Source organism: Schistocerca serialis, chromosome 5 (assembly GCF_023864345.2).
Source record: "Schistocerca serialis cubense isolate TAMUIC-IGC-003099 chromosome 5, iqSchSeri2.2, whole genome shotgun sequence".
NCBI lineage: Eukaryota > Metazoa > Arthropoda > Insecta > Orthoptera > Acrididae > Schistocerca > Schistocerca serialis.
In genome coordinates, this window is record NC_064642.1 from 155,890,331 (window position 1) to 155,913,746 (window position 23,416).

At 42.8% G+C, this 23,416-nt stretch overlaps 1 protein-coding gene across 1 annotated transcript in view; it reads right to left on the reverse strand.

Annotated features, from left to right (window-relative positions):
- Positions 1-231: 231 nt before the first annotated feature.
- LOC126481814 (uncharacterized) overlaps positions 232-23,416 on the reverse strand; it is a 400,368-nt gene continuing 377,183 nt past the window's right edge. Inside the window, exons 4-5 of the mRNA XM_050105770.1 lie at positions 18,684-18,790; positions 232-346 (exon numbers count right to left, since the gene is read on the reverse strand). Of these exons, the coding sequence (XP_049961727.1) occupies positions 327-346; positions 18,684-18,790 (127 nt within the window). The 3' untranslated portion in view covers positions 232-326. The remainder of the gene's footprint in view (positions 347-18,683; positions 18,791-23,416) is intronic.

Here is a 23,416-nt window from a genome sequence, read left to right on the forward strand (position 1 = left end):
TGGAATTAAGGAAAACGTGGAAGGGAGGACACACCAATATAAACCTTACTTTTCACACAACTTGTTTATTTAACAATATACAGACTGTGTTTTACAGATAATCGAAGCATTTAACCATAAAATTTTCTTTAACAAAATGAACAAATTTGGAAAATTCTTTTGACCTTAAACTTTAACTTGAATAAGATTTTAACCTTTGCTAAAGAAATCTGAAGTGCGGTATTGCAAAACAGCAATTAATATGACAATGATTACAAGACGGCCGGACCTGCAGCCCGCCCGTTATCGGGTGAAACAACGGTGTTTACTTCCGCACTGGACACAGTCTAGGTTATTAAACGTCCTTCTGAAACACACGAAACCATATATGCTCCACTGATGACAAGAGTGATTCATTTACTCAAAACATATGACTTACCTTTAACACGTACCCGACTCATACGATAGTAGTTGGTGGTGACTTTAATTTACCCTCGATATGTTGGCGAAAATACATGTTTAATTCCGGAGGAACGCATAAAATATCACCCGAAATTGTGCTAAGCGCATTCTTTGAAAATTATTTCGAGCAGTTAGTTCATGAGCCTACGCGAATAGTAAACGGTTGTGAAAACACACTTGACCTCTTAACAACAAATACTGAGTTAATAACTGGAATCAAAATTGATACAGGAATTAGTGAACACAGGCTTGTCGTAGCGAGACTGAATATTGTAATCCCCAAATCCTCCAAAAATAAGCGAAAAATATACCTATTCAAGAAAGCATATAAAAATTCACTTCAAGCCTTCCCGACAGACAATCTCCATTCATTCCAAATTAATAATATAATTGCAGACCAGATGTGGCTTGAATTCAAAGAATTAGTATCGGCAGCAATTGAGAGATTTATACCGAATAAATTAACAAACGACGGAGCTGATCCTCATTGGTACACAAAACGGGTTAGAGTACTGCTGCAGAAACAACGAAACAACCATGCCAAATTTAAACAGATGTAAAATCCCCAAGATTGGTGATCTTTTATAGAAGCTCGAAATTTAGTGCGGACTTCAATGCGAGATGCTTATAACAGTTTCCACAACCGAACTTTGTCTCGAAACCTGGCAGAAAATCCAAAGAGATTCTGGTCGAATGTGAAATATAATGGCGGCAAGAAACAAACGATGCCTTCCCTGCGCGATAGCAATGGAGGTACTATCTAAGACAGCGCTGCCAAAGCAGAGTTACTAAACACAGCCTTCCGAAATGCCTTCACAAGAGAAGTAAATACTCCAGAATTCGAATCGAGAACAGCTGCCAGCATGAGTAACGTAGAAGTAAATATCCTCGAAGTAGTGAAGCAACTTAAATCACTTAATAAAAGCAAGTCTTCTGGTCCAGACTGTATACCAATTAGGTTCCTTTCGGAGTATGCTGATGCATTGGCTCCATACTTAAGAATCATATACAACCGTTAGCTCGTCGAAAGATCCGTATCCAAAGACTGGAAACTTGCACAGGTCACACCAATATTAAAGAAAGGTAGTAGGAGTAATCCACTAAATTACAGGCCCATATCGTTAACGTCGATATGCAGCAGGATTTTAGAACATATACTGTCTTCAAACATTATGAATTACCTCGAAGAAAACTGTCTATTGACACACGGTCAACACGGGTTTAGAAAACATCGTTCTGTGAAACACAACTAGCTCTTTATTCACATGAAGTGTTGAGTGTTATTGACAAGGGATTTCAGATGGATTCCGTATTCCTGGATTTCCGGAAGCCTTTTGACACTGTACCACACAAGCGGATTGTAGTGAAATTGCGTGCTTATGGAATATCGTCTCAGTTATGTGACTGGATTTGTGATTTCCTGTCAGAGAGGTCATAATTCGCAGTGATTGACGGAAAGTCATCGAGTAAAACAGAAGTGATTTCTGGCGCCCAAGGTAGTGTTATAGGCCCTTAGCTGTTCCTTATCTGTATAAACTATTTGTGAGACAATCTGAGCAGCTGTCTTCGGTTGATTGCAGATGACGCTGTCATTTATCGACTACTGAAGTCATCACAAGATCAAAACAAATTGGAAAACGATTTAGAAAAGATACAAATTTACAATTTGTACAGAAGCCAGATGGCAGTTGTAGGAGTCGAGGGGCATGAAAGGGAAGCAGCGGTTGGGAAGGGAGTAAGACAGGGTTGTAGCCTGTCCCCGATGTTATTCAATCTGTATATTGAGCAAGCAGTAAAGGAAACAAAAGAAAACTCCGGAGTAGGTATTAAAATCCATGGAGAAGAAATAAAAAAACTTTGAGGTTCACCGATGCATTGTAATTCTGTCAGAGACAGCAAAGGACTTGGAAGAGCAGTTGAACGGAATGGACAGTGTCTTGAAAGGAGAATATAAGATGAACATCAACAAAAGCAAAACGAGCATAATGGAATGTAGTCGAATTAAGTCGGGTGATGCTGAGAGAATTAGATTAGGAAACGAGACACTTAAAATAGTAAAGGAGTTTTGCTATATGGGGAGCAAAATAACTGATGTTGGTCGAAGTAGAGAGGATATAAAATGTAGTCTGGCAATGACAAGGAAAGCGTTTCTGAAGAAGAGAAATTTGTTAACATAGAGTATAGATTTAAGTGTCAGGAAGTCGTTTCTGAAAGTATTTGTATGGAGTGTAGCCATGTCTGGAAGTGAAACATGGACGATAAATAGTTTGGACAAGAAGAGAATAGAAGCTTTCGAAATGTGGTGCTACAGAAGAATGCCGAAGATTAGATGGGTAGATCACATAACTAATGAGGAGGTATTGAATAGAATTGGGGAGAAGAGGTGTTTGTGACACAACTTGACCAGAAGAAAGGACCGGTTAGTAGGACATGTTCTGAGGCATCATGGGATCACAAATTTAGCGTTGGAGGGCAGCGTGGAGGGTAAAAATCGTAGAGGGAGACCAAGAGATGAATACTCTAAGCAGATTCAGAAGGATGTAGGTTGCAGTAAGTACTGGGAGATGAAGCAGCTTGCACAATATAGAGTAGCATTGAGAGCTGCATCAAACCAGTCTCAGGACTGAAGACGACAACAACAACAACAACATCTGAATGGTGCGCATATTGACAGTTGACCCTAAATAACGAAAAGTGCGAGGTCATCCACATGAGTGCTAAAAGGAATTCGTTAAACTTCGGTTACACATTAATCGCTCTAATCTAAAAGCCGTAAATTCAACTAAATACCTAGGTACTACAATTTCGAACAACCTAAATTGGAAGGAACACATAGAAAATGTTGTGGGGAAGGCTAACCAAAGACTGAGTTTTATTGGCAGGACACTTAGAAAATGTAACAGACCTACTAAGGAGACTGCCTACATTACGCTTGTCCGTCCTCTTTTAGAATGTTGCTGAGCGGTATGGGATCCTTACCACATAGGACTGACGGAGTACGTCGATAAAGTTCAAAGAAGGATAGCACGTTTCGTATTAATGCGAAATATGGGAGAGAGTGTCACAGAAATGATACAGGATTTGGGCTGGACATTATTAAAAGAAAGGCGTTTTTCGTTGCGACGGAATCTGCTCACGAAATTCCAATCACCAACTTTCTCCTCCGAATGCGAAGATATTTTGTTGACACCGACCTACATAGGGAGAAACGATCACTACGATAAAATACGGGATATCGAAGCTCGTATGGAAAGATATAGGTGTTCGTTCTTTGCGCTCTCTATACGAGATTGGAATAATAGAGAATTGTGAAGGTAGTTCAATGAACCCTCTGCCAGGCACGTAAATGTGATTTGCAGAGTATCCGTGTAGATGTAGATTCAGATGTAGATGTAATTGGAAAGCTGTATGTCGAAAGGTTCGGGGTTAAGTTGCGTACCTGTGCTTAAAGATTAAACAGATTAGCAAACAATATGACACTGATAAGGCTTACTTCAAAGCAACGAACCTCTTAATTTCAATCGGCAACCAAGGTGCGATTGGATCCCAAGCCGTCACTTCTGACTGCTTTATTTTGACTGAAACCCTGGTGACGGCTCTGAAGGAATACCTGAAAACATTACTTGTGTACACTCATTACAAGAGAACTCATTCGGCGTTAACACAAGTTCCAGCTAAAATACATTAATAATGACCCGGTCTTTCAAACACAGAAACGAACAGCTTAGTACAACAGGTTGTTCAGATTATAACTAATGACTGAGAAATGTAATTACAATCAAAGAATTGAACCGGTTGACAGCTAAATCTAACCACAAGGTCCCTCTTTTGTTTAACTGCAACCTGTGCCTTAGTACAATTGTCCCATCTGTATTTACGACCAAGAACTGATTAATTAGAACATTAATGATCGAGTCCAAACCAGAAAGGAAAGGAAATATAATAGCGGGACAAATTTTCAAATGGTTCAAATGGCTCTGAGCACTATGGAACTTAACATCTGAGGTCATCAGGTCGCCTAGAACTTAGAGCTACTTAAACCTAACTAATCCAAAGACATCACACACATCCATGCCCGAGGCAGGATTCGAACCTGCGACCGTAGAGGTCGCGCAGATCCATACTAAAGCGCCTAGAACCACTCGGCCACACCGGCCGGCTAAATTTTCAAACAACAACTAGTGTCTTCATACAATACTAAGAGCCGACCGAGTAAAACCCTTAGGGTCAGGGTGCAAACTAGAAAATAATAAGGAGGTCAGGCAGTCAATGAAACAAATCATCACGAGGATTACAAAATGTTACTCCCTTTTATCAGCAAGCAGTTCAACGAATCCTCGGTGCGTCGCAGCGGTTACTGAGTGGTGCCAGATAGAAGAGCGCAGACAGGCCACGAACGGTCGTCTGACTCGAATGTTGTCAACCAACCGACGGGATGTCATCGTGCTGCTTGTAGTCGACGCTGACCCTAGTGAAGTACTCCGGTATCTTCGCTCTGTGCAGGCCCTCCTTGCGCAGCTCGTGGCTTCGGCCGCTCGGACCTCGTGTCCACCTCTTGTCGCGACGCTACCGCCAATCCGCAAATTTCGTGCCTTCCTCTTGGGCCAGTGAACCCCGTATATATATATATATATATATATATATATATATATATATATATATATATGTGTGTGTGTCTTTAGGCAAACAAAGACCTTATAAAAACACAACCCACAGATACCAACTTTACCTCATTGATATTGGCAATGGGCCGCAAGAGGGATAGTCGATACTACAATTGAGCCAGTGACGCCAGACAGAACAGCCTATTAATTCAATGGCGCCAGGGCTCACATTCATTTTTGATTCTACTATCACAAGCGTCCAACGAAGCAGCTGTAATATAAAATGAAATTAAGATCCCTGCGAGAAAATGACCCAGATTGCGACCTAGCAACACAAGACCACAATGAGGCCACTACGGGGTTAATAGTTATCGAAACAACGGTTGTCTGGATCTGATGCCATTGCACTGTTTAATGGGTCATTACTATAGGGAAACACCTGTCTGTGGCAACAGAGTGATATAATGAAAGATTATTTCATTATTGTATAATTAAAGAGTGTTTTAGGTCATATTGTATAAGTTTATTTTATCATTGCTCAATTAAACTAAGATTAAACTGTGATTTTGCTCATACATATTTACTTTGGTAACATAAAGACACCTACTCTCTATATCTGTACGAACTGCGCGGCGCGTCCACTTGTGGTATGAAAAATGGCGCAGCCGCTTAAGGGTTAAACGGCACTGCGTGGGCGCAACAGTGTTGCGTCAACATTACTTCAATGTGCCTACAACAGACAGCAATATTGCCGTATTGCCTGGCAGTGCTGCTGATGGAGCAGGTTGCTGCAGGTACTAGCCGAGTTGTGGCCGGGGTGATATGCGCCTAGGAAAGGAAATGCTTCGTATGACTGTCCATACCTGCCTCTGTTTTGTCATCAACACTTCCCTCTCATTCTCGTCCTTGCGTCCTCCAAGGTATAGCACATTGTACCACTCTTTAAGGTTTCTCCTCTTTCCTTTCACCTTCGGAGAGAGGAAAGTTTGAATGCTTATAGCCTCTGCGTCCACTGTAATTTGTAAAATATTATCTTCGACTCCCCTGCAAGAGTGATATGTAGAGAGATGTTGTACATTCCAAACTTCCTGTCTTCGAAACTTTGTAAGCATTCTTGTTATAGTTGTCGTTTATCTTCAAGTGTTTGTCAGTCAAAATTTGTCAGCAGTGACGCTCACCCGTGTTCGTTATAATGAGGTCATGGGATACCTCCTTATATCGAGACGGATTTCCTTTTGTCCAGGCGTAATGCAGGAACTCGACGTGGCGTGGATTCAACAAGTCGTTGGAAGTCCCTTGCGGAAATATTGAGCAATGCTGCCTCTATTGCCCAGGAGAGGCACTGCAGGTGATGTCGTAATGTAGCAAAGGCACTCGCGTCGGTCGTCTGCTACCATAGCCCATTAATACCAAATTTCGCCGTACTGTCCAAACAGAAACGTTCGTGGTACATCCCACATTGATTTCTGCGGCTACTTCTCGCAGTGTTGCTTGTATGTTAGTACTGACAATTCTACGCGAACGCCGCTGCTTTCGGTCGTTAAGTTAAGGCCGTCGACCACTGCGTCGTCCTCTGTTATTTCCGTCGTGCGGTCATAATCACTCCGGAAACTTTTTCACGTGAATCACCTGTGTAGAAATGACAGCTCCGTAAATGCACTGCCCTTTTATACCTTGTGTACGCGATACTATCGCCATCTGTATAGATGCTGCTCGCTACCGCATGACTTTTGTCACCTCAGTGTAATGCTTCCCTTTCTTGGATACATTTACTGCCCCCCGTAAGGCCTATTTGGTTCGGCTCCTGCGCATAGTTCTAGCATGGGTCCCACAAGTATTCTGTAAGAAGTCTTCTTTGTAGGAAAGAGGCTGTAGCCTTTTTGCGAGATGATCTATTTTGTTCTCGCTTTTTCTGTTTTCGTGCTAACAATAATTTAGAAGAAAGGAGGAGAGGAGCCGAGATCATTGTAGGCAAAACCACCCCTTCCTTCCGCCTCCTTGATTTCTATCTCACCGTCTATGGCCGTCCTATCACCCTCACTCCCACCCTTAAGTACCTTGGCGTCACCCTCGACCGTCGCCTCTCCTGGACTCCCCATCTCCAGACGATCCAAGCCAAGGCACGTTCCCTACTCCGTCTCCTCAAGCTCCTTTCCGGCCGCACGTGGGGTCTGGACCCCTCCACAATCCTCACAACCTATAAATCCCTCATCTGCCCTATCCTTTGTTACGCCCATCCAGCCTGGATCTCCGCCCCCCCCTACCTTCTATAAATCCCTCCAAATCCTTGAACGCCATGCTCTCCGCCTTGCCTATTGCATCCGTCTCCCCTCCCCCACGCGGATCCTGTATGATCTCATCCCCTTACCCCACCTCCTCCTTTTCCTTGAAAGGATACAGATCCTGTACACCTCCCGTAAACTTGATCCTCCTCACCCGCTCGTGTCTCCGATCCTCTCCCACCCCCGCCCACTGCCGCGCCTGTATTCCCACGTCCCACCCGGTCTCCATCTCTCCACCCTCCTTACCCTCTCCCAAGGTGGATTCCGCCAGCTCCCCCTCCCTGATGATGTCCTCCTCCCCTGCATCTACCCCTCCTATCAACTTTGATCCTCCCCCCCCCCCCCCACCTCCTGTGTCCTTTCCTTCAGGCACCCTCCCTCCCCCCCTTTCCCTTTCCTTCTCTTTCCTATCCCCCCCTCCCTCCTACCCTCTCCTCCGGGCTTCCCTCCCCCTTCCTCCCTCCCCCTCTCTCCTTTGCCCATGGCATCTCTGCTCTCCCCTCTCCCATTTCCCCTTCCTCCTCCTCCACCTCCTCTCTTGGCAGGTCCCCGGACTCGTACACGCTGAGTGGACATTCGCGCGCCGGAGATCATCGCCATCAGTGTCTCGTGAGTGCCGTTATGTTTAGTGTTCAGTGTTCCCGTCATACTCCATCGTTCACCTGTGCCATCGCCATCTTCAGTGTTAGTGCGTCGTGACAACAGTTTGTAGTGAATTATCGTCGAGTGTGAACGGCTCCGTGTTTGTCTTTATGTGTCTACTGTTTTATTACCCACCGTTATGACACATTTGTGTATTCTTTCTGTTCTTTCTTTATCTCCTCTACGGCTGAAGAGCGGCGTACCATGCTGCTGACAGCCTGCCTGTTTGTACAGGTTTGAAAATAACAATAAAGAAAAAAAAAAAAAAGAGAGGAGCCGATATGCATGAAAACTGTAACATATTCCGGTGAATGGCTAACGCTGATCGCTGTTATGAAAGCCACTGCCGGATTTAGTAGCTGGCATAAAGTAGTAACTACACCTGTATCCAAGTTGCTGCTACTCATAATATCCCCTTGGAGAATTCGTGACAGAAGCAAACCAACGTAGTTTCCTCAGGATTGGAACGCTTGTGCGAAATGACACTTCTACGGAAAATTTATTCACACAGTGACTTTACTGGCACCTAAACGGAAGATAACAGACGTCGAAATACTGGATGTAGTCTTCCGACATCGTTTCACTGCGGAAGATCATGACGCAGTCTCTCCTTTGCATCAACGTACAAAAGTCGAAATGGCAGATACTGAGATAACCGAACAAGGAATACAAAAGCAGCTACAGTCGTTCTTTAGCGGAAAGACCAGATGAGATGACTTATAAGATTATACAAAGATTATATATGTCAGAGAACTTGCTTCTTTTCTAGCAGCAGTTTGTTGTAGATCGCTGGAGCAACGAATGGTACCTAGCGATTGGAAATAAGCGCAGGTCATTCCCGTTTCCACGAAGGAACGTAGGACAAATGCACTTAACTATAGGCCTGTAAGGTTGACGTCAATCTGTTGCAGAATTATGGAACATGTTTTGTGCTCAAGAATTGTGACTCTTTGGAGAACGAAAATTCCCTCAATAAAAGTCAACATGGATGCTGCAAAAAGAGAGCTTGCGAAACTCAGCTTGTTCTGTTCCTCCATGAGACTGATAGCGCTGTAGACACGGCGCCCACATTTATGCCTTTCGTTGACTTCAGGAAGGCGTTTGACACCGTCCCGCACTGCTGTTCAGTGAAAAAACTACATCGGATTGCAGCTGGATTCAAGATTTACGCAACACGTCGCCCTTAACGGAACAAAATCGACAGATGTAATTTCCGGAGTACAGTAGGGAAGAATGACAGAACCTTTACTGTTTACAATGTCTATAAATGATCTAGTAGAAAAAGCGTCGCTAACTCTTTAAGACTGTTCGCAGATAATGTGGTTGTCTATTAGAAAATGGCAATGCCAGACTGATCTGCGGAGGATTGATGAACGCCTCAGCGTAAGGCAGATGACACTAAAGTAAACTACACTACCGATAAAAAATTTCTGGAAATATTATCTATCGTAGAATACATAGAAGTAACTATCAGAGCGACGTTAAGTGGGAAGACCACATAGAATAAACTGTAGTAAAAGCAGATGCCAGACTGAGATTAATAGGAAGAATCTTAAGGAATTCCCGAAGGAATTGGCTTACAAGGGGCTTCCTCGACCAATTCTTCTGTTCATCAATCTGGGATCTTTACCGGGTAGGACTGATATAAGAGACAGAGAGGATCCAACGAAGAACGGTGCGTTTCGTCACGGGGTTCGTTCAGTCGGCGCGAGAGCATAACGAGGTGCTCAACAGACTCCACCGACAGACATCACAAGGGAGGCGTTGTGCATCACGGAGACGTTTACTATTCAAATTTCGAGACAACACTTTCCGGAAAGAGTGCCTGCTCCGTGTGACACGAGACACGATAAAATTCGGGAAATCAGAGCCCAAAATAATGACGTTTACCGACAATCATACTTTCCATGAGACATTCGTGAATGGAAAAGGGAAGGCGAGATTTGTTAGGTGGCTTTTGGAGTACGACGTAGATGTAGGCATTTCTACGGAGCCTAAGACTCTTGCTGCAATAGCTGCTTTTCGCCGTTACAAGCCAATATTACAGCTTCAATATACAGCAGCGTGTAGTCTACGACACGTGTTACTATGAACTAGTTCCAATATATGTTGAAAGTTTGTGAAACTACGACCACTCTTTGCCATGATAATTAATTTAGCCTTAAGGGCTCTCATATTGGTTTTCCCGTCTTCAGATGGAGGTAGAATGAAAGCAGTTGCATGTCATTTGCCTGATTTTCTGTAGCAATGATTTTGTATAATTCCTCAGTCTTAATTGCTGACTTCATTCTTCTTTCCAGATCAAAATCTGAATTTAATTGCTGAAACTGGTGGCCGTGTACTGTACGTCTTCTCAAGTTTTTTTTTTTTTTTTTTTTTTTTTTTTTTGCAACGAGAACAAATTTGGATGAACTTTTGACATTAATGTGGGTACCATAGTTCTCTTGACATACGCTCGTTACCACTCATGATGGAGAAGACAAGAAAATGGCTCTGAGCACTATGGGACTTAACTTCTGAGGTCATCAGTCCCCTAGAACCTAGAACTACTTAAACCTATCTAACCTGAGGACATCACACACATACAAGCCCGAGGCAGGATTCGAAGCTGCGACCGTAGCGGTTGCGCGGTTCCAGACTGTAGCGCCTAGAACCGTTCGGCCACCTCGGCCGGCTGGACAAGACCCGTTAGCTTGAATAGCTTTAAGAAAGCGACCGAACCTTTCTCGCTTTTCGTTCGGTAGCGAAGTGTAAACACCTGGAATAATGTTTTTCTCATGCAAAGAACTTGTGAGATTGGCGTGGAGTATAAACAACTGTCCAAACTCCTTGTTCGAACTTGTGAACGCTCCGTTCCCAAAGAATGATTGACAGTAGAGAGGCGTGATTTTCCCTTTTCTGGTAAACACCGATAGTCTCTCATACGGTATACGGTTGATGTGAACGACAGAATCTTTCGTAACTTCATAATGGTGAACGGGATCAAAATATCTTTCGATCTATGATCATTTTTCGAACTTCTCTGCAAGTAAAAAATTGTTATCACCGTCCATCAATTATTTTCGTGAAATATATTCCCCTAGAATCTTCTCTGCAAGAAAAAAAATTGTTGTCACCATTCATCGATTATTTTCTTGAAATACATTCCTCCAGAACCTGTCGATTATTGCGAAGTTCCCACATTATTTTGCCTAATGCGATGCAGCTATTGTTTCCCACTTCTATGTGAGTATAACGATGTCACTAAGTGGTAGCTTTGATTGAAGAGCTGCCCTACTTCTTCAACGTAAGCTAGTGAAATTGTAGCACCTGTTTCTTTAGCACGTTTTTTTCGAGTTGTAACATATATTCGCACTTCATTTGCTGCGTCATTTGGGAAACAAACATGCTACCTTCACCTAAAATTATTATTTTTAGTGAGTAGTCTTCCTTTACATGTATTCTTTATAAAGTTTACACTACGCCATAAGTTACATTCATTACACACTGAGGCACTATTTCTAAGTCCACTGGCAGGAGTGTCCTGAGCTCCCTAGAAACGTCAACAAATTCCACTTCGACACAAATGTCGCATATTCGTTTGTTTTCTGTATATTAGTTTTCGGTGACGGAAATATATAAAATATTTCTAAAGAAGAAGCTTTTAACCGATTGGGCGCCAGTACGTATGATGAAGTAAAAGCGCATTGTTGCTGGGCAAGTGAATCACTGGTTCCTATGAAACAGGGCGTTGTAGCGCGTCACTTGCAAACATCATAGTGTCACGAAATGTGACGTTCGAGGAAAGAGATGAGATACGCTGCGAGGTATTTGAGTGCAAATTGTTACTCAGATAAGGAAATTATGACGCCTTCGTTCCCCGAACGACACTGGCAAGGAAAAGGTAGTCGAAAGAATTAATCATTGCTTAACGGCAGTTAGCAATGAAATTCTGAGTTTCTGACACATTCTATAGAATTTCCTTCCAGAGAAGATCGGAAAATGATCATAGATCAAAAGATTTTCTGATCCCGTTCACCATTATGAAGTTACGAAATACTCTGTCGTTCACATCAACGTTCGAAAAATTTTTATGATATACGTTTACAGACCATTCCCAAATTTTATTGTTAAAACTCGCCTGCACTTAAAGCTCCATGAAGATGAGGAAATTTATTACTGCTGACCGTAACTCTTCCTACCAATAACTTTTTTTTTTATAAATTGTGTGGATTATAAGAATGTTTACAGAATAACTATGTATTTATTGTATATGAAAAATAATAAAGATTTGTAACCTTTCACTTTCGTAAGACATAACGAAAAGGTACCTGCCCAAAATGCAGGACAAATAGCAAGCGATTTTCGTATGGATTGTTTAAAGAAACGGCGGGTCTCTTGTTACAGCAGCACTTTAAATAAATTGTTTCTAGTAAGCACTCGCTATATGAATACTACAGTCTAGTTCGACGATTCCCTCTCGAGATGTAGTAACAGCACTTTCATCGACATAAAATTTTTCTGGGTGTCGTACCGCGTCATAATGTATAAAACTACTGCTGCTGGAGGAAAACCAACGTTTCGGCCACGGTTCCAGCGGCCTTCTTCTGGGACTAGACCCAGAAACGTTCGTTTTTCTCCAGCAGCAGTAGTTTTATACATTATGTCGCGGTACCACACCCAGAAAACTTTTATGTCGACTGACTCTGGCCGCGGAAGTCTACGCAATTATATCACTTGTCATACTTACCCAGACATATTCCTATGTTGTTACATCGTTATCCTGACCTTATTTTATCTACTACAAAACGTAATTTATGGACCAAAAGAAAGAACGACGCACCATTAAGAAATTATCCGAATGGGACGGAAATCGGTAGATATGACGTACATGTATAGCAAACAAATGATAACAATTTCAGAAAAATTGGATGATTTATTCAACAGATGAGCTTAAGAGCTTAACAAATTAAGCAAGTCAATAGAGCGTTGGCCCACCTCTGGCCTTTTAGGAACAGTTACTTTGCTTGGCACTGATTCATAGAGTTGTCGAATGTCCTCCTTAGGGATATAGTGTCTAATTGTGTCCAATTGGGAATTAGATCGTCAAAATCCCAAGTTCGTTGGAGGGTCATCCCCGTAAAGCTCCATACGTTCTAAATTGGGGAGGGATCTTGCGATCTTGCTGGCCAAGGCAGAGTTTGACAAGCACGAAGAGAAGGAATGAAACCCACGCCGTGTGCTGAAGGTCTTATCTACATCTACGTGATTACTCTGCTATTCACAATAAAGTGCCTGGTAGAGGGTTCAATGAACCACCATCAAGCTGTCTCTCCACCGTTCCACTCTTGAACGGCACGCGGGAAAAACGAACTCTTAAATTTTTCTGTGCGAGCCCTGATTTCTCTTATTTTATCGTGATGATCATTTCTCCCTGCGTAGGTGGGTGCCAACAGAATGTTTTCGCAATCGGAGGAGATAACTGGTAATTGAAATTTCATGAGAAGATCCCGTCGCAACGAAAAACACCTTTGTTTTAATGATTGCCAGTCCAATTCATGTATCATGTCTGTGACACTATCTCCTCTATTTCGCGATAATACAAAACGAGCTGCCCTTCTTTGTACTTTTTCGATGTCATCCGTCTGTCCCACCTGATGCGGATCCCACACTGCACAGCAATACTCCAGAATAGGGCGGACAAGCGTGGTATAAGCTGCCTTTTTAATAGACCTGTTGCACCTTCTAAGTGTTCTGCCAATGAATCTTTGGTTTGCCCTACCCACAATATTATCTATGTGATCGTTCCAATTTAGGTTATTTGTAATTGTAATCCCTAAGTAATTAGCTGATTTTACAGCCTTCAGATTTGTGTGAATTATCGCTTAATCGAAATTTAGCTAATTTTAGTACTCATTTGAATAACTTCACGCTTTTCTTTATTCAGGATCAATTGCCACTTTTCGCACCAATCAAGTTGAATGTGAGCCGAGGATGTGGTGGGACTGACTGTCGTTCACCATACAGTCCGACAACCAGGGGTGATGGTCTGGGGTGACATTTCATTTAATTGTCATCCGCGGAACCCTTGCAATGCAGGGGTACGTCGACGACATTCTACGCCCCGTTTTGTTGGCCTTCATGGAAAGCCATCCTGGGGTTACATTTCAGCATAATGAAGCCCTTCCGCAAACGATGAGAGTTTCCATTGCTTGTCTCCGTGCTTGACAAGCCCCACCTTGGGCAGTGAGGTCGCCGAATCTCTCCCCAGTTGAGAACGTTTGGAGCGTTGTAGGAAAGGCCTTCCAACCAGCTCCGTATTTTGACAATGTAAAGCGCCAGTTGGACAGAATTTGGCACGACATCCCTCAGGAGGACATCCAACAATTCTGTCAGTCAATGCCAACCGAATAACTGCTTACGTGGGGGGACAGAGGTGGACCAGCGCGTTACCAACTTGCCCAATTTGTGAAGTCCTTCCTCTTGAATAAATCATTCAATTTTTCTGAAACTGTAATCATTTGTTCGTCTGTACATGTACATCAGATCTACCAACTTCGGATTATTCCTTTGTGATGCGTCAAAGCCCACGTTACACTATAGACTTTGGAGAGAGTAAGTTAAACTATAGTAATTAAAACAGGGCTAAGTAGAGGCCAGACATCTGTCGTTCTGTTTTCTAGTGAACTGACTTGCTTGATGCGGCCCTTCACGCTCTCTTGTGCCAGCCTCCTCATCTCAGAGCAGCATTTGGACCCTACATTCACAGTTATTTGTTGTATGTAGCCCAATCTCTGTCTACCCCCAAAGTTTTTGTTTTCTACAGCTCCCTCTGGGGCAACAGTTAGTCCTCCCTGATGTCTTAACACATGTCCTATCATTCTCTCCCTTCTTCTTTCAGTGTTTCGCGTCTGTTCCTTACTTTGCTGAATCTGTGGAGCATCGCTTCATTCCTTGTTTCATCAGTCCTCATAATTTTCAACATCCTTCATCTCAAACGTTTCAATTTTCTCCTTGTCATGAATCGTAAGATTTTAAGCTTATTGGGCGATACGTCTCACTCTTACCTGCCCTTGCTATCTTCGGGATGTGTGAATGATATTTTTCCCAAAGTCCGATGGTATGTTTACAGTGTCATAGACTCTACACACCAACCTGAATATTCTCCTTCTCCCCCTCCCCCTCCGCCCCCGCCAGTGATTTTAGAAATTACGAAGGGATGTGATCTATTCTTTTTGCCTTACTTAATCGCAAGTCTTCCAAAGCCCCGACCGGGATCTCCTATTTCTCCCATCATAAGAGAAGCACCCGCGTAGCAGAGGCCTTCATTGTACCCATTTCAACTATTCCCTCTCTCCGCTGCACTTAACAAAGGAATTACCACTGCACACTTAATGTTGCTTCCTTTGCTCTTAATTTTACTGAAAGTTGTTTTGACTTTTCTATATGCGGAATCGCTGCTTCCAACGACTTTTTGTTTTCAATTTCTTCACATTTCTCTTGCAGACATTTCGCAGTAGCTTCCCCGGACTTCCTTCTTATTTCATTCGAAATTAATTCATGTTGTTGTATTCACACCTCTTCCTGAACACTTTTGTACTGCCTTCTTTCGTTGAGCAATTATAGTAATTCTTCTGTTACCCAAGGGTCTTTGTTAGCGAAGTGGGCTCTCATTCGGGAACAGAACGGTTCAAATTCGCGATTGTCCATCACGATTTCAGTTTTCATGGTTTTCCTAAATCGCTCCAGGAAGTGGCGGGATAGTTCCTTTGTACAGAACAAGGCTCATTTCCTTCCCCATCCTTTCGTAGTCCGAGTTTGTGCACCGCCTGTAATAACCGGACATTAAGCTCTATTTTTCGTTCGTTCGTTCTTTTCTTTCTTTCTTCCCAGCGTGTTCTCACAGTGGTGTTCTTTGTATCAGTATTTGTCTGTCCTGCGACTGCCCCTTTTAGGGCTACCCATACTTCTTCGACGAAACAGCCTACCGTGTTATTTATTATTGCAGTATACATAGCCTTAGAGAACTGCAAACACACCTTATCATTCTTCAGTACTTCAATATCCTACTTTTTTCTTCCAGAAGATTTTCTTGAACGCCAATTTACTCCTTCGTCCGTCGTGTGTGGTTTTGTTTCCAATATATCACAATTCCTTCATTCCCCTATTTCGTGGTCACCAATTTTTATGTGAAGTTCATCACTAAATTCATTTCTATTACTCCTCATCAGCTCAAAAAATTCCCACGAGTCTTGAAACACATAAGAATACCTTCGCCTCTCCTACATCGCTCCTAAACAGGAATTCCAATACACTATACACACTAGAAAACCCTACTTTCGTGCCTCTATTAACGCATCCCATCTTCCCTTCGCCTGCCAACATTCCATGTCCTTTCGCAACATAATTTCAGTCGCCTTCCCCTACCAGACTATAGACTCATTCCGAAAATCTATTCTTCCTTCCAGCTATAAACTACCCTACCAAACGCAACCGTAATGAAGACTTCAGTCCACCCTTTTCTAGGTCAGATGCCTTGCCACTCACCTCCTAACACCTAGATTCCACGTATCGCTCGCTTTCCATATAGATTACCCATAACCTTTTGCGTATTACATCTCTCCAATACTTCGCTCATCCCAGTTCCACAGTTACCAGGAATTAACATCACATCACCTATTTTTAACTTCTTGAATTATTTATGTGATCCAGACATGTTACGTAATCAAATGGCTTAAGAATGACAACTTGGTCGCTTTCAGCCTATCCCTTGTAAAATGTCTGTAAATAACTGTTTAAAAAAAAAAAAGCCACCGACACTCACTGAACTATATTACCTCGCCAGTAACGCGACTTTCTGGTACCTGTGTAAGAACCCTGCGCTCTCTTCCTGTTTATGTTCACGGAGTAGGAAATTGGTAGTGCCGATTACGGTTTACGACGACATTGACTTCAGTTTGGTTTCCGATTAAAGTTGGTTCCTTGATCCTCTATGTCAGTTAAACCACCGCCTTTGTCGGTGGGAGATTTTACAGTAGACCCTCTACTACAAACAGACTTTTGTATTTTCGCCGCTACCGTGGCAGCACCATTGGTACCGCAAACCGGGTCTACTCGACCATAGTGGTTACTTTGACCACTCAAACAGCAAAAGTTTTGTAGCTCTCTGCTGGCTCTCAGTTGGGTGTGAAGTCTATACTGTTTGGTGGTAAAGCTCCATCAATGTACGCAAAAGGCGCCATGTAGTGTCGATTTTCTTGTGCAGCAGTTGGTGAATGTGATGCGATTTATAATTGTATACGAAAAAGTATGTTAAATTCAGGTTGTGCCAATTCCACCGTTATCATTTAATTGCAAAGTATTTTGTTCACATGTATAGATCTGCCACTGTATCACTATTTCTGATGTCAACTGCATGATTACTTCTCATTGTTACCCCGGGATAAGAAATACGCAATTTATGAACCTGTGTTCATGCCGATGATGGCGTGGAATTAAGGAACACATACATGTACTATCTGTATATAGACGCAGGCTGATTCGTACGGCCGGTCGGTGTGGCCGAGCGCTTCTAGGCGCTTCAGTCTGGAACCACGCCACCGCTACGGTCGCAGGTTCGAATCCTGCCTCGGGCATGGATGTGTGTGATGTCCTTAGGTTAGTTAGGTTTAAGTAGTTCTATGTTCTATGGGACTTATGACCTCAGAAGTTAAGTCCCATAGTGCTCAGAGCCATTTGAACCATTTGATTCGCGCGACTGAGAAAAACAAATGTCTTACATTTGTTCCTCGAGGCAGTGATTGGAGTACTATACACCATGTGAAATGTCTCCGGAAACAAGGAACGAAGTTTTTTTGGCCACAAGTTGCAAACATTCCCCCAATAAATGAAGAACAGATAACCGTAATTACAATTGCAGTGGTCGTTTTGCATCGAGGGTTTACGTCTAAAATGGATGAAATCGGAGATGTTATGCTCAGTCAAATTTAGAGCTATGTGAGAGATACTCCATCTTAGTACCTTTCATTATACTTGTAATTTTGATGATGGGTCACATTGTTTGATTTACGTATCATACTAGGTCTTTTTCTTTCATGAGGTTTAGTAAAGCACCGAAGAAAACTTTATATTAATGTATTTATTTCTGGATGACCAAAGTTTCATTGTGTTTTTGAAATACTGACCATAAATGGTATGGTAGCTGACAGCTGTGGTTGAAGCAAGACCTGGCGATGTATTCCCAAATCAATGCTAAGTTTGATCACGTAACTTTTTCCATTACTTCCTCTACAGTTTACGAAATGTATTGTATTAATTAGTATCTGATTCCTTCATACAAGCCTCTACGTTCACTAACTGTTAGAAAAAAAGTTACGATAATCACATTTGAATATTCTAGCTCATGATCTTCGCTTCAAATTGGTTTCTGATTTTATTTTAGATTCAATTCGTGAATCTCTTCCCTAGATTAACGACCGCCCCTGTCGATCCAGAGTTCTACAATGGACCCGCTGCAACAAATAGCGACTTTATTAGTTCCGCCGCTGTCAAGTGCGTCCATTCACTACGAAGCTCCATTGTTCCAGTCGGTGAACATGTTCAAATGACACTGTCGTGCGCGGTAGTATACTTATTGAAAGAGTTCATTAAAGTGCTGCATGTACGCGCACCATCTGGGACGAGCGGCAGCCCTCGCTGGCCGCGCCGATACCCTCTCAGAGCGGCGCCTACTCACCGTGGTTCCAGATTCGCAGGTACCGCTCCTCGACGCTTTCCGCCCGTAGCGGCGTCTGCGCCTCCGCCGCGGAAGAAGTGTCCTCCGCCATTCGGACGGACGGAGCTCTGCAAGAGACACACACACAAACCAGGCGCTCGCCTCGTCACGCCACAAGGAAACCGGCGGAGGCTGCGGGCAGGCAGCGGGAGGCGGTGTGGGCGGGTGGGGAGGCACTTGTAGCAGGAAATGGGATCCGGGAGGCGCCGCCAGAGGGAAACACATCTGCCGTCCTTGCTCACGCCCTCTTCTCAGTCAGCCTGCTTCTCCGCGTCTGAAATTCTGCACAACGATGAATTGGAGTTACTCTGACTTCGACTCCTGTAATATTGGACGAAATCAGCTGACGACTTTACCAGAATGGTAGCGCCGTCATGTTTATACTCGAGAAGTGTGGAGAGGAGGAAGTAGCTCCGTACACTCTGGTGTAGGCCCAAGTTTGAGTCTTAGCGGGGGTTGTGGGGGGGGGGGTTGACTTTATTACATTCTTCTGTCAAACTCATTTTTAACGTGCCACAGACGCCTGCGATTTTCATAACAATAACAATGAAACATTCAAAATGTTTCAATATAGTGATGATAATTTGTTTACGTTAGTGCTAAGTACATCGCCTTCGAGTGCTTTGCAAGAAACTGTGATTTGGGAAAATACATCTCAAAACCATTCGTCAGAAAATTTGAGAAGTTCATATGCCATGCAATGATTTAACAACTATAATAATATAAAATAAACCCGGGTAAGTGCGAACGGGACTCGCCCACCGAGGGTTCCATAAAAACTTAATTACGTATGTAAACAGTTCATCCATCATGCAGACCAAGAATTTCGACGATTTTTGCCTGTTATCGATATTGATACTTATAAAGTACCAAAATACTCGTATTTGAAATGAATGGCCGTATCTTTTGATTGCATTGACTTACAATCTTAATTTTTTTACATCGTTAAGGGAACGTGGAATTTAACATGTCACATAAATTTGAGCTTGACATATCTGCCCGTTCCTAATAAAAACGGATGTTAACAGACGAACAGACAAACAATCGGATAACATGTCAAAAATATTTTTTCCGTGTGATATAATTACAAATAGACAAGTTTCAGATTTTTTTCCTTGACTTCTACTGTAACAACTTGCTCCTTCTCAAATTTTACGATTCTGTGTAATGACTATGGGTTTTGACGTGTAAGTTTGCGACAGTCAGAATGTGTGACATAAATGACAGTATATGTTGATCGCATTGACGTAGAAGATTAAATTTCTTACATCACCAACGGACCATAATAGACCGTAGTATGTGACGTAAATTTCAACTTGATTCGTTTACTGGTTCCTGAGAGAAAGGTGCTTAGCAGTAGGACAGGCAGACAGACTGGCAGACGAATAACAAAGTGATCCAACAAGGGTTTCTTTTTTACTGGTGGAGGTACGGAACCATAAAAACTTCCGCAACATTGACAGCGTCACGATTTTCACGATGTAACATTGAAGTGAGGACTTAGCTCATCATTATCAGTATCCTTCTTAGCATTCAGGTTGTGGAAACAGATCTGGAGACGAGAGATCAGAAACGGAGCGAATACGAGTCTAATATTAGGGTTGCATACTTCACAAATCAAGACGCCGCTGTAAAATCAGTGCTGACAGACTGTGTTCGTCCATGATGTCTTTCTACGAGTTTTACGAGTCTTAGAACTGTGGCGCTGCAGTCGCTTCATACTCGTCGACTCGTTCTCTCTTACCGCAGCGTGCTGGAGTGTAAGGCTAGTCGTGACCTACTGTTAGTATAGAAGATGAATACACAATCTTACTGCTGTAAAGTAGCACTGATAAGGCGAAATGATCTATTGACATAATCTGATTCCATTTAATAAACTTTTGTTTCCTGAGTCAATGGTGTAAGACGAAAATTAATTGATGCAATGTACACAGTGCAAACGGGTTCCATTAAAGAGGGAGTGATATCTGGAATACGTTTCACGCTATCGTCCACATTTCAGACGACAAAAAATTCAAGCTTAATGGTTGTATTCGTGTTTACTCCACTTGCACAAAGAGGAAACATAAGTGCTGCGTGAAACGACGACTGTTGTATACCTGCGACAAAAAACTCACTATTTCTCTATTCATTTGCCCATGACAACTTGCGTTTGTGGGCTAACAGCGATGAATGCACCTTATCATTCATATCTGTAATTTAGTTTAGCAATTAATCCCATTTAGAGATAGAACTTCATCCACAGGTCATGTTTTCTGTTACTGTCGTCCAGATTGGGTAACGCCTCGAAAGTGTGTATATATCAACGTAACTGGTAGAATTCTGTTGGTAGATATTAAAAACTGAAATAAATTTACAGCAGTCTTTGAAAACGTTTTATCTATATAAATGTACACTACTGGCCATTACAATTGCTACACCAAGAAGAAATTCAGATGATAAACGGGTATTCATTGGACAAATATATTATACTAGAACTGACATGTGATTACATTTTCACGCAATTTGGGTGCATAGATCCTGAGAAATCAGTACCCAGAACAACCACCTCTGGCCGTAATAACGGCCTTGATACACCTGGGCATTGAGTCAAACAGAGCTTGGATGGTGTGTACAGGTACAGTTGCCCATGCAGCTTCAACACGATACCACAGTTCATCAAGAGTAGTGACTAGCGTATTGTGACGAGCCAGTTTCTCGGCCATTGACCAGACTTTTTTAGTTGGTGAGAGATCTGGAGAATGTGCTGGCCAGGGCAGCAGTCGAACATTTTCTGTATCCAGAAAGTCCCGTACAGGACCTGCAACGTGGGGTAGTGCATTATCCTGCTGAAATGTAGGGTTCGCAGGGATCGAATGAAGCGTAGAGCCGCGGGTCGTAACACATCTGAACTGTAACGTCCACTGTTCAAAGTGCCGTCAATGCGAACAAGAAGTGACCGAGACGTGTAACCAATGGCACCTCATACAATCACGCTGGGTGATACGCCAGTATGGCGATGACGAATACACGCTTCCAATGTGCGTTCGCCTCGATGTCGCCAAACACGGATGCGACCATCATGATGCTGTAACAGAACCTGGATTCATCTGAAAAAATGACGTTTTGCCATTCGTGGTCCCAGGTTCGTCGTTGAGTACACCATCGCAGGCGCTCCAGTCTGTGATGCAGCGTCAAATGTAACCGCAGCTATCGTCTCTGAGCTGATAGTCCATGCTGCTGCAAACATCGTCGAACTGTTGGTGCAGATGGTTGTTGTCTTGCAAAGGTTCCCATCTGTTGACTCAGGGATCGAGTCGTGGCTGCACGATCCGTTACAGCCATGCAGATAAGATGCCAGTCATCTCGACTGCTAGTGATACGAGGCTGCTGGGATCCAGCACGGCGTTCCGTATTACCCTCCTGAACCCCCCGATTCCATATTTTGCAAACAGTCATTAGATCTCGACCAACGCAAGCAGCAATGTCGCGATACGATAAACGGCAATCGCAATAGGCTACAATCCGACCTTTATAAATGTCGGAAACGTGATGGTACGCATTTCTCCTCCTTACACGAGGCATCACAACAACGTTTCACCAGGCAACGCCGGTGAACTGCTGTTTGTGTGTGAGAAATCGGTTGTAAACTTTCCTCATGTCAGCACGTTGTAGGTGTCGTCACGCCAACCTTGTGTGAATGCTCTGGAAAGCTAATCATTTGCATATCACAGCATCTCCTTCCTGTCGGTTAAACAATATTCACTGCGAATCGATAAGTCATTACATGGTATATAACTTATCATTTAGGTAGGTCTGACATTTTGTGACGTTTCAAATTGCAATTGAGAATGGCTATAAAGCCGAAATCTTGACCGCGTAAAATGAAACAATAGTAGTTTACACTTTCATTGCGGGAATTTCTCTCAAAACGGTTTCGTATGTAGCTGGAATGTCGCGAGACCGCGGTTATACTTGCGAACTCGTGTACTCGCTCTCCTTTCTGAAGGAGTGTAGTCCATTTTGTACCTTACAACAGACTTAAGCGACGACTGGTCTGCGGCGAAGACTCAGTTGTTGAGTCTACAGGCACACAGACACGGCGAGTTCGGAGATGACGTCACAAGACCAGCTGGCGAATTTAAAGCGAGTAAGGTATTTTACGGACTATAAGACGTTACGGACTACAAGACGTACCTTAATTATTAAACATTTTTTAAATATCATTTTTACCACTTTTATATTAGATTGCAAACCCAGACTAAACAAAATGTTAGTTTATAAAACAGAACTGGCCTTTAAAATCCCTGAAAATCGTTATCTGAACTTCCTTCTTCTTCTTCTTCCCCTTCGTCGTCATTGTTGTTCTCTTCATATGTATAAGCTCGTCTTCACTGTCATCGAGAGCGTTATCTATGCTGGACTTCTTGAAAGATTCAACAATAATGTCTTCTCTCATCTAGACCACGACTATTTTATCCATCGCCCATTTGTTCCATTCCTTTTCCATATACACTTCAGATTGTGTATTTTATCGAGACATCAAGAGTTTGCATTTGTGAAGTAAGTCCTCCCGAAATAAAAGCAAGCTCTCCTGTCTCAATTTCTCTTTGACAAAATATTTCAAATGACTACTAAAGTGATCTAGCACAAGAAGGAAACTCTTCTTCAATAAAGCACCTTTTCTTCTCTCCATAATTTCGTACCAGCCCCGT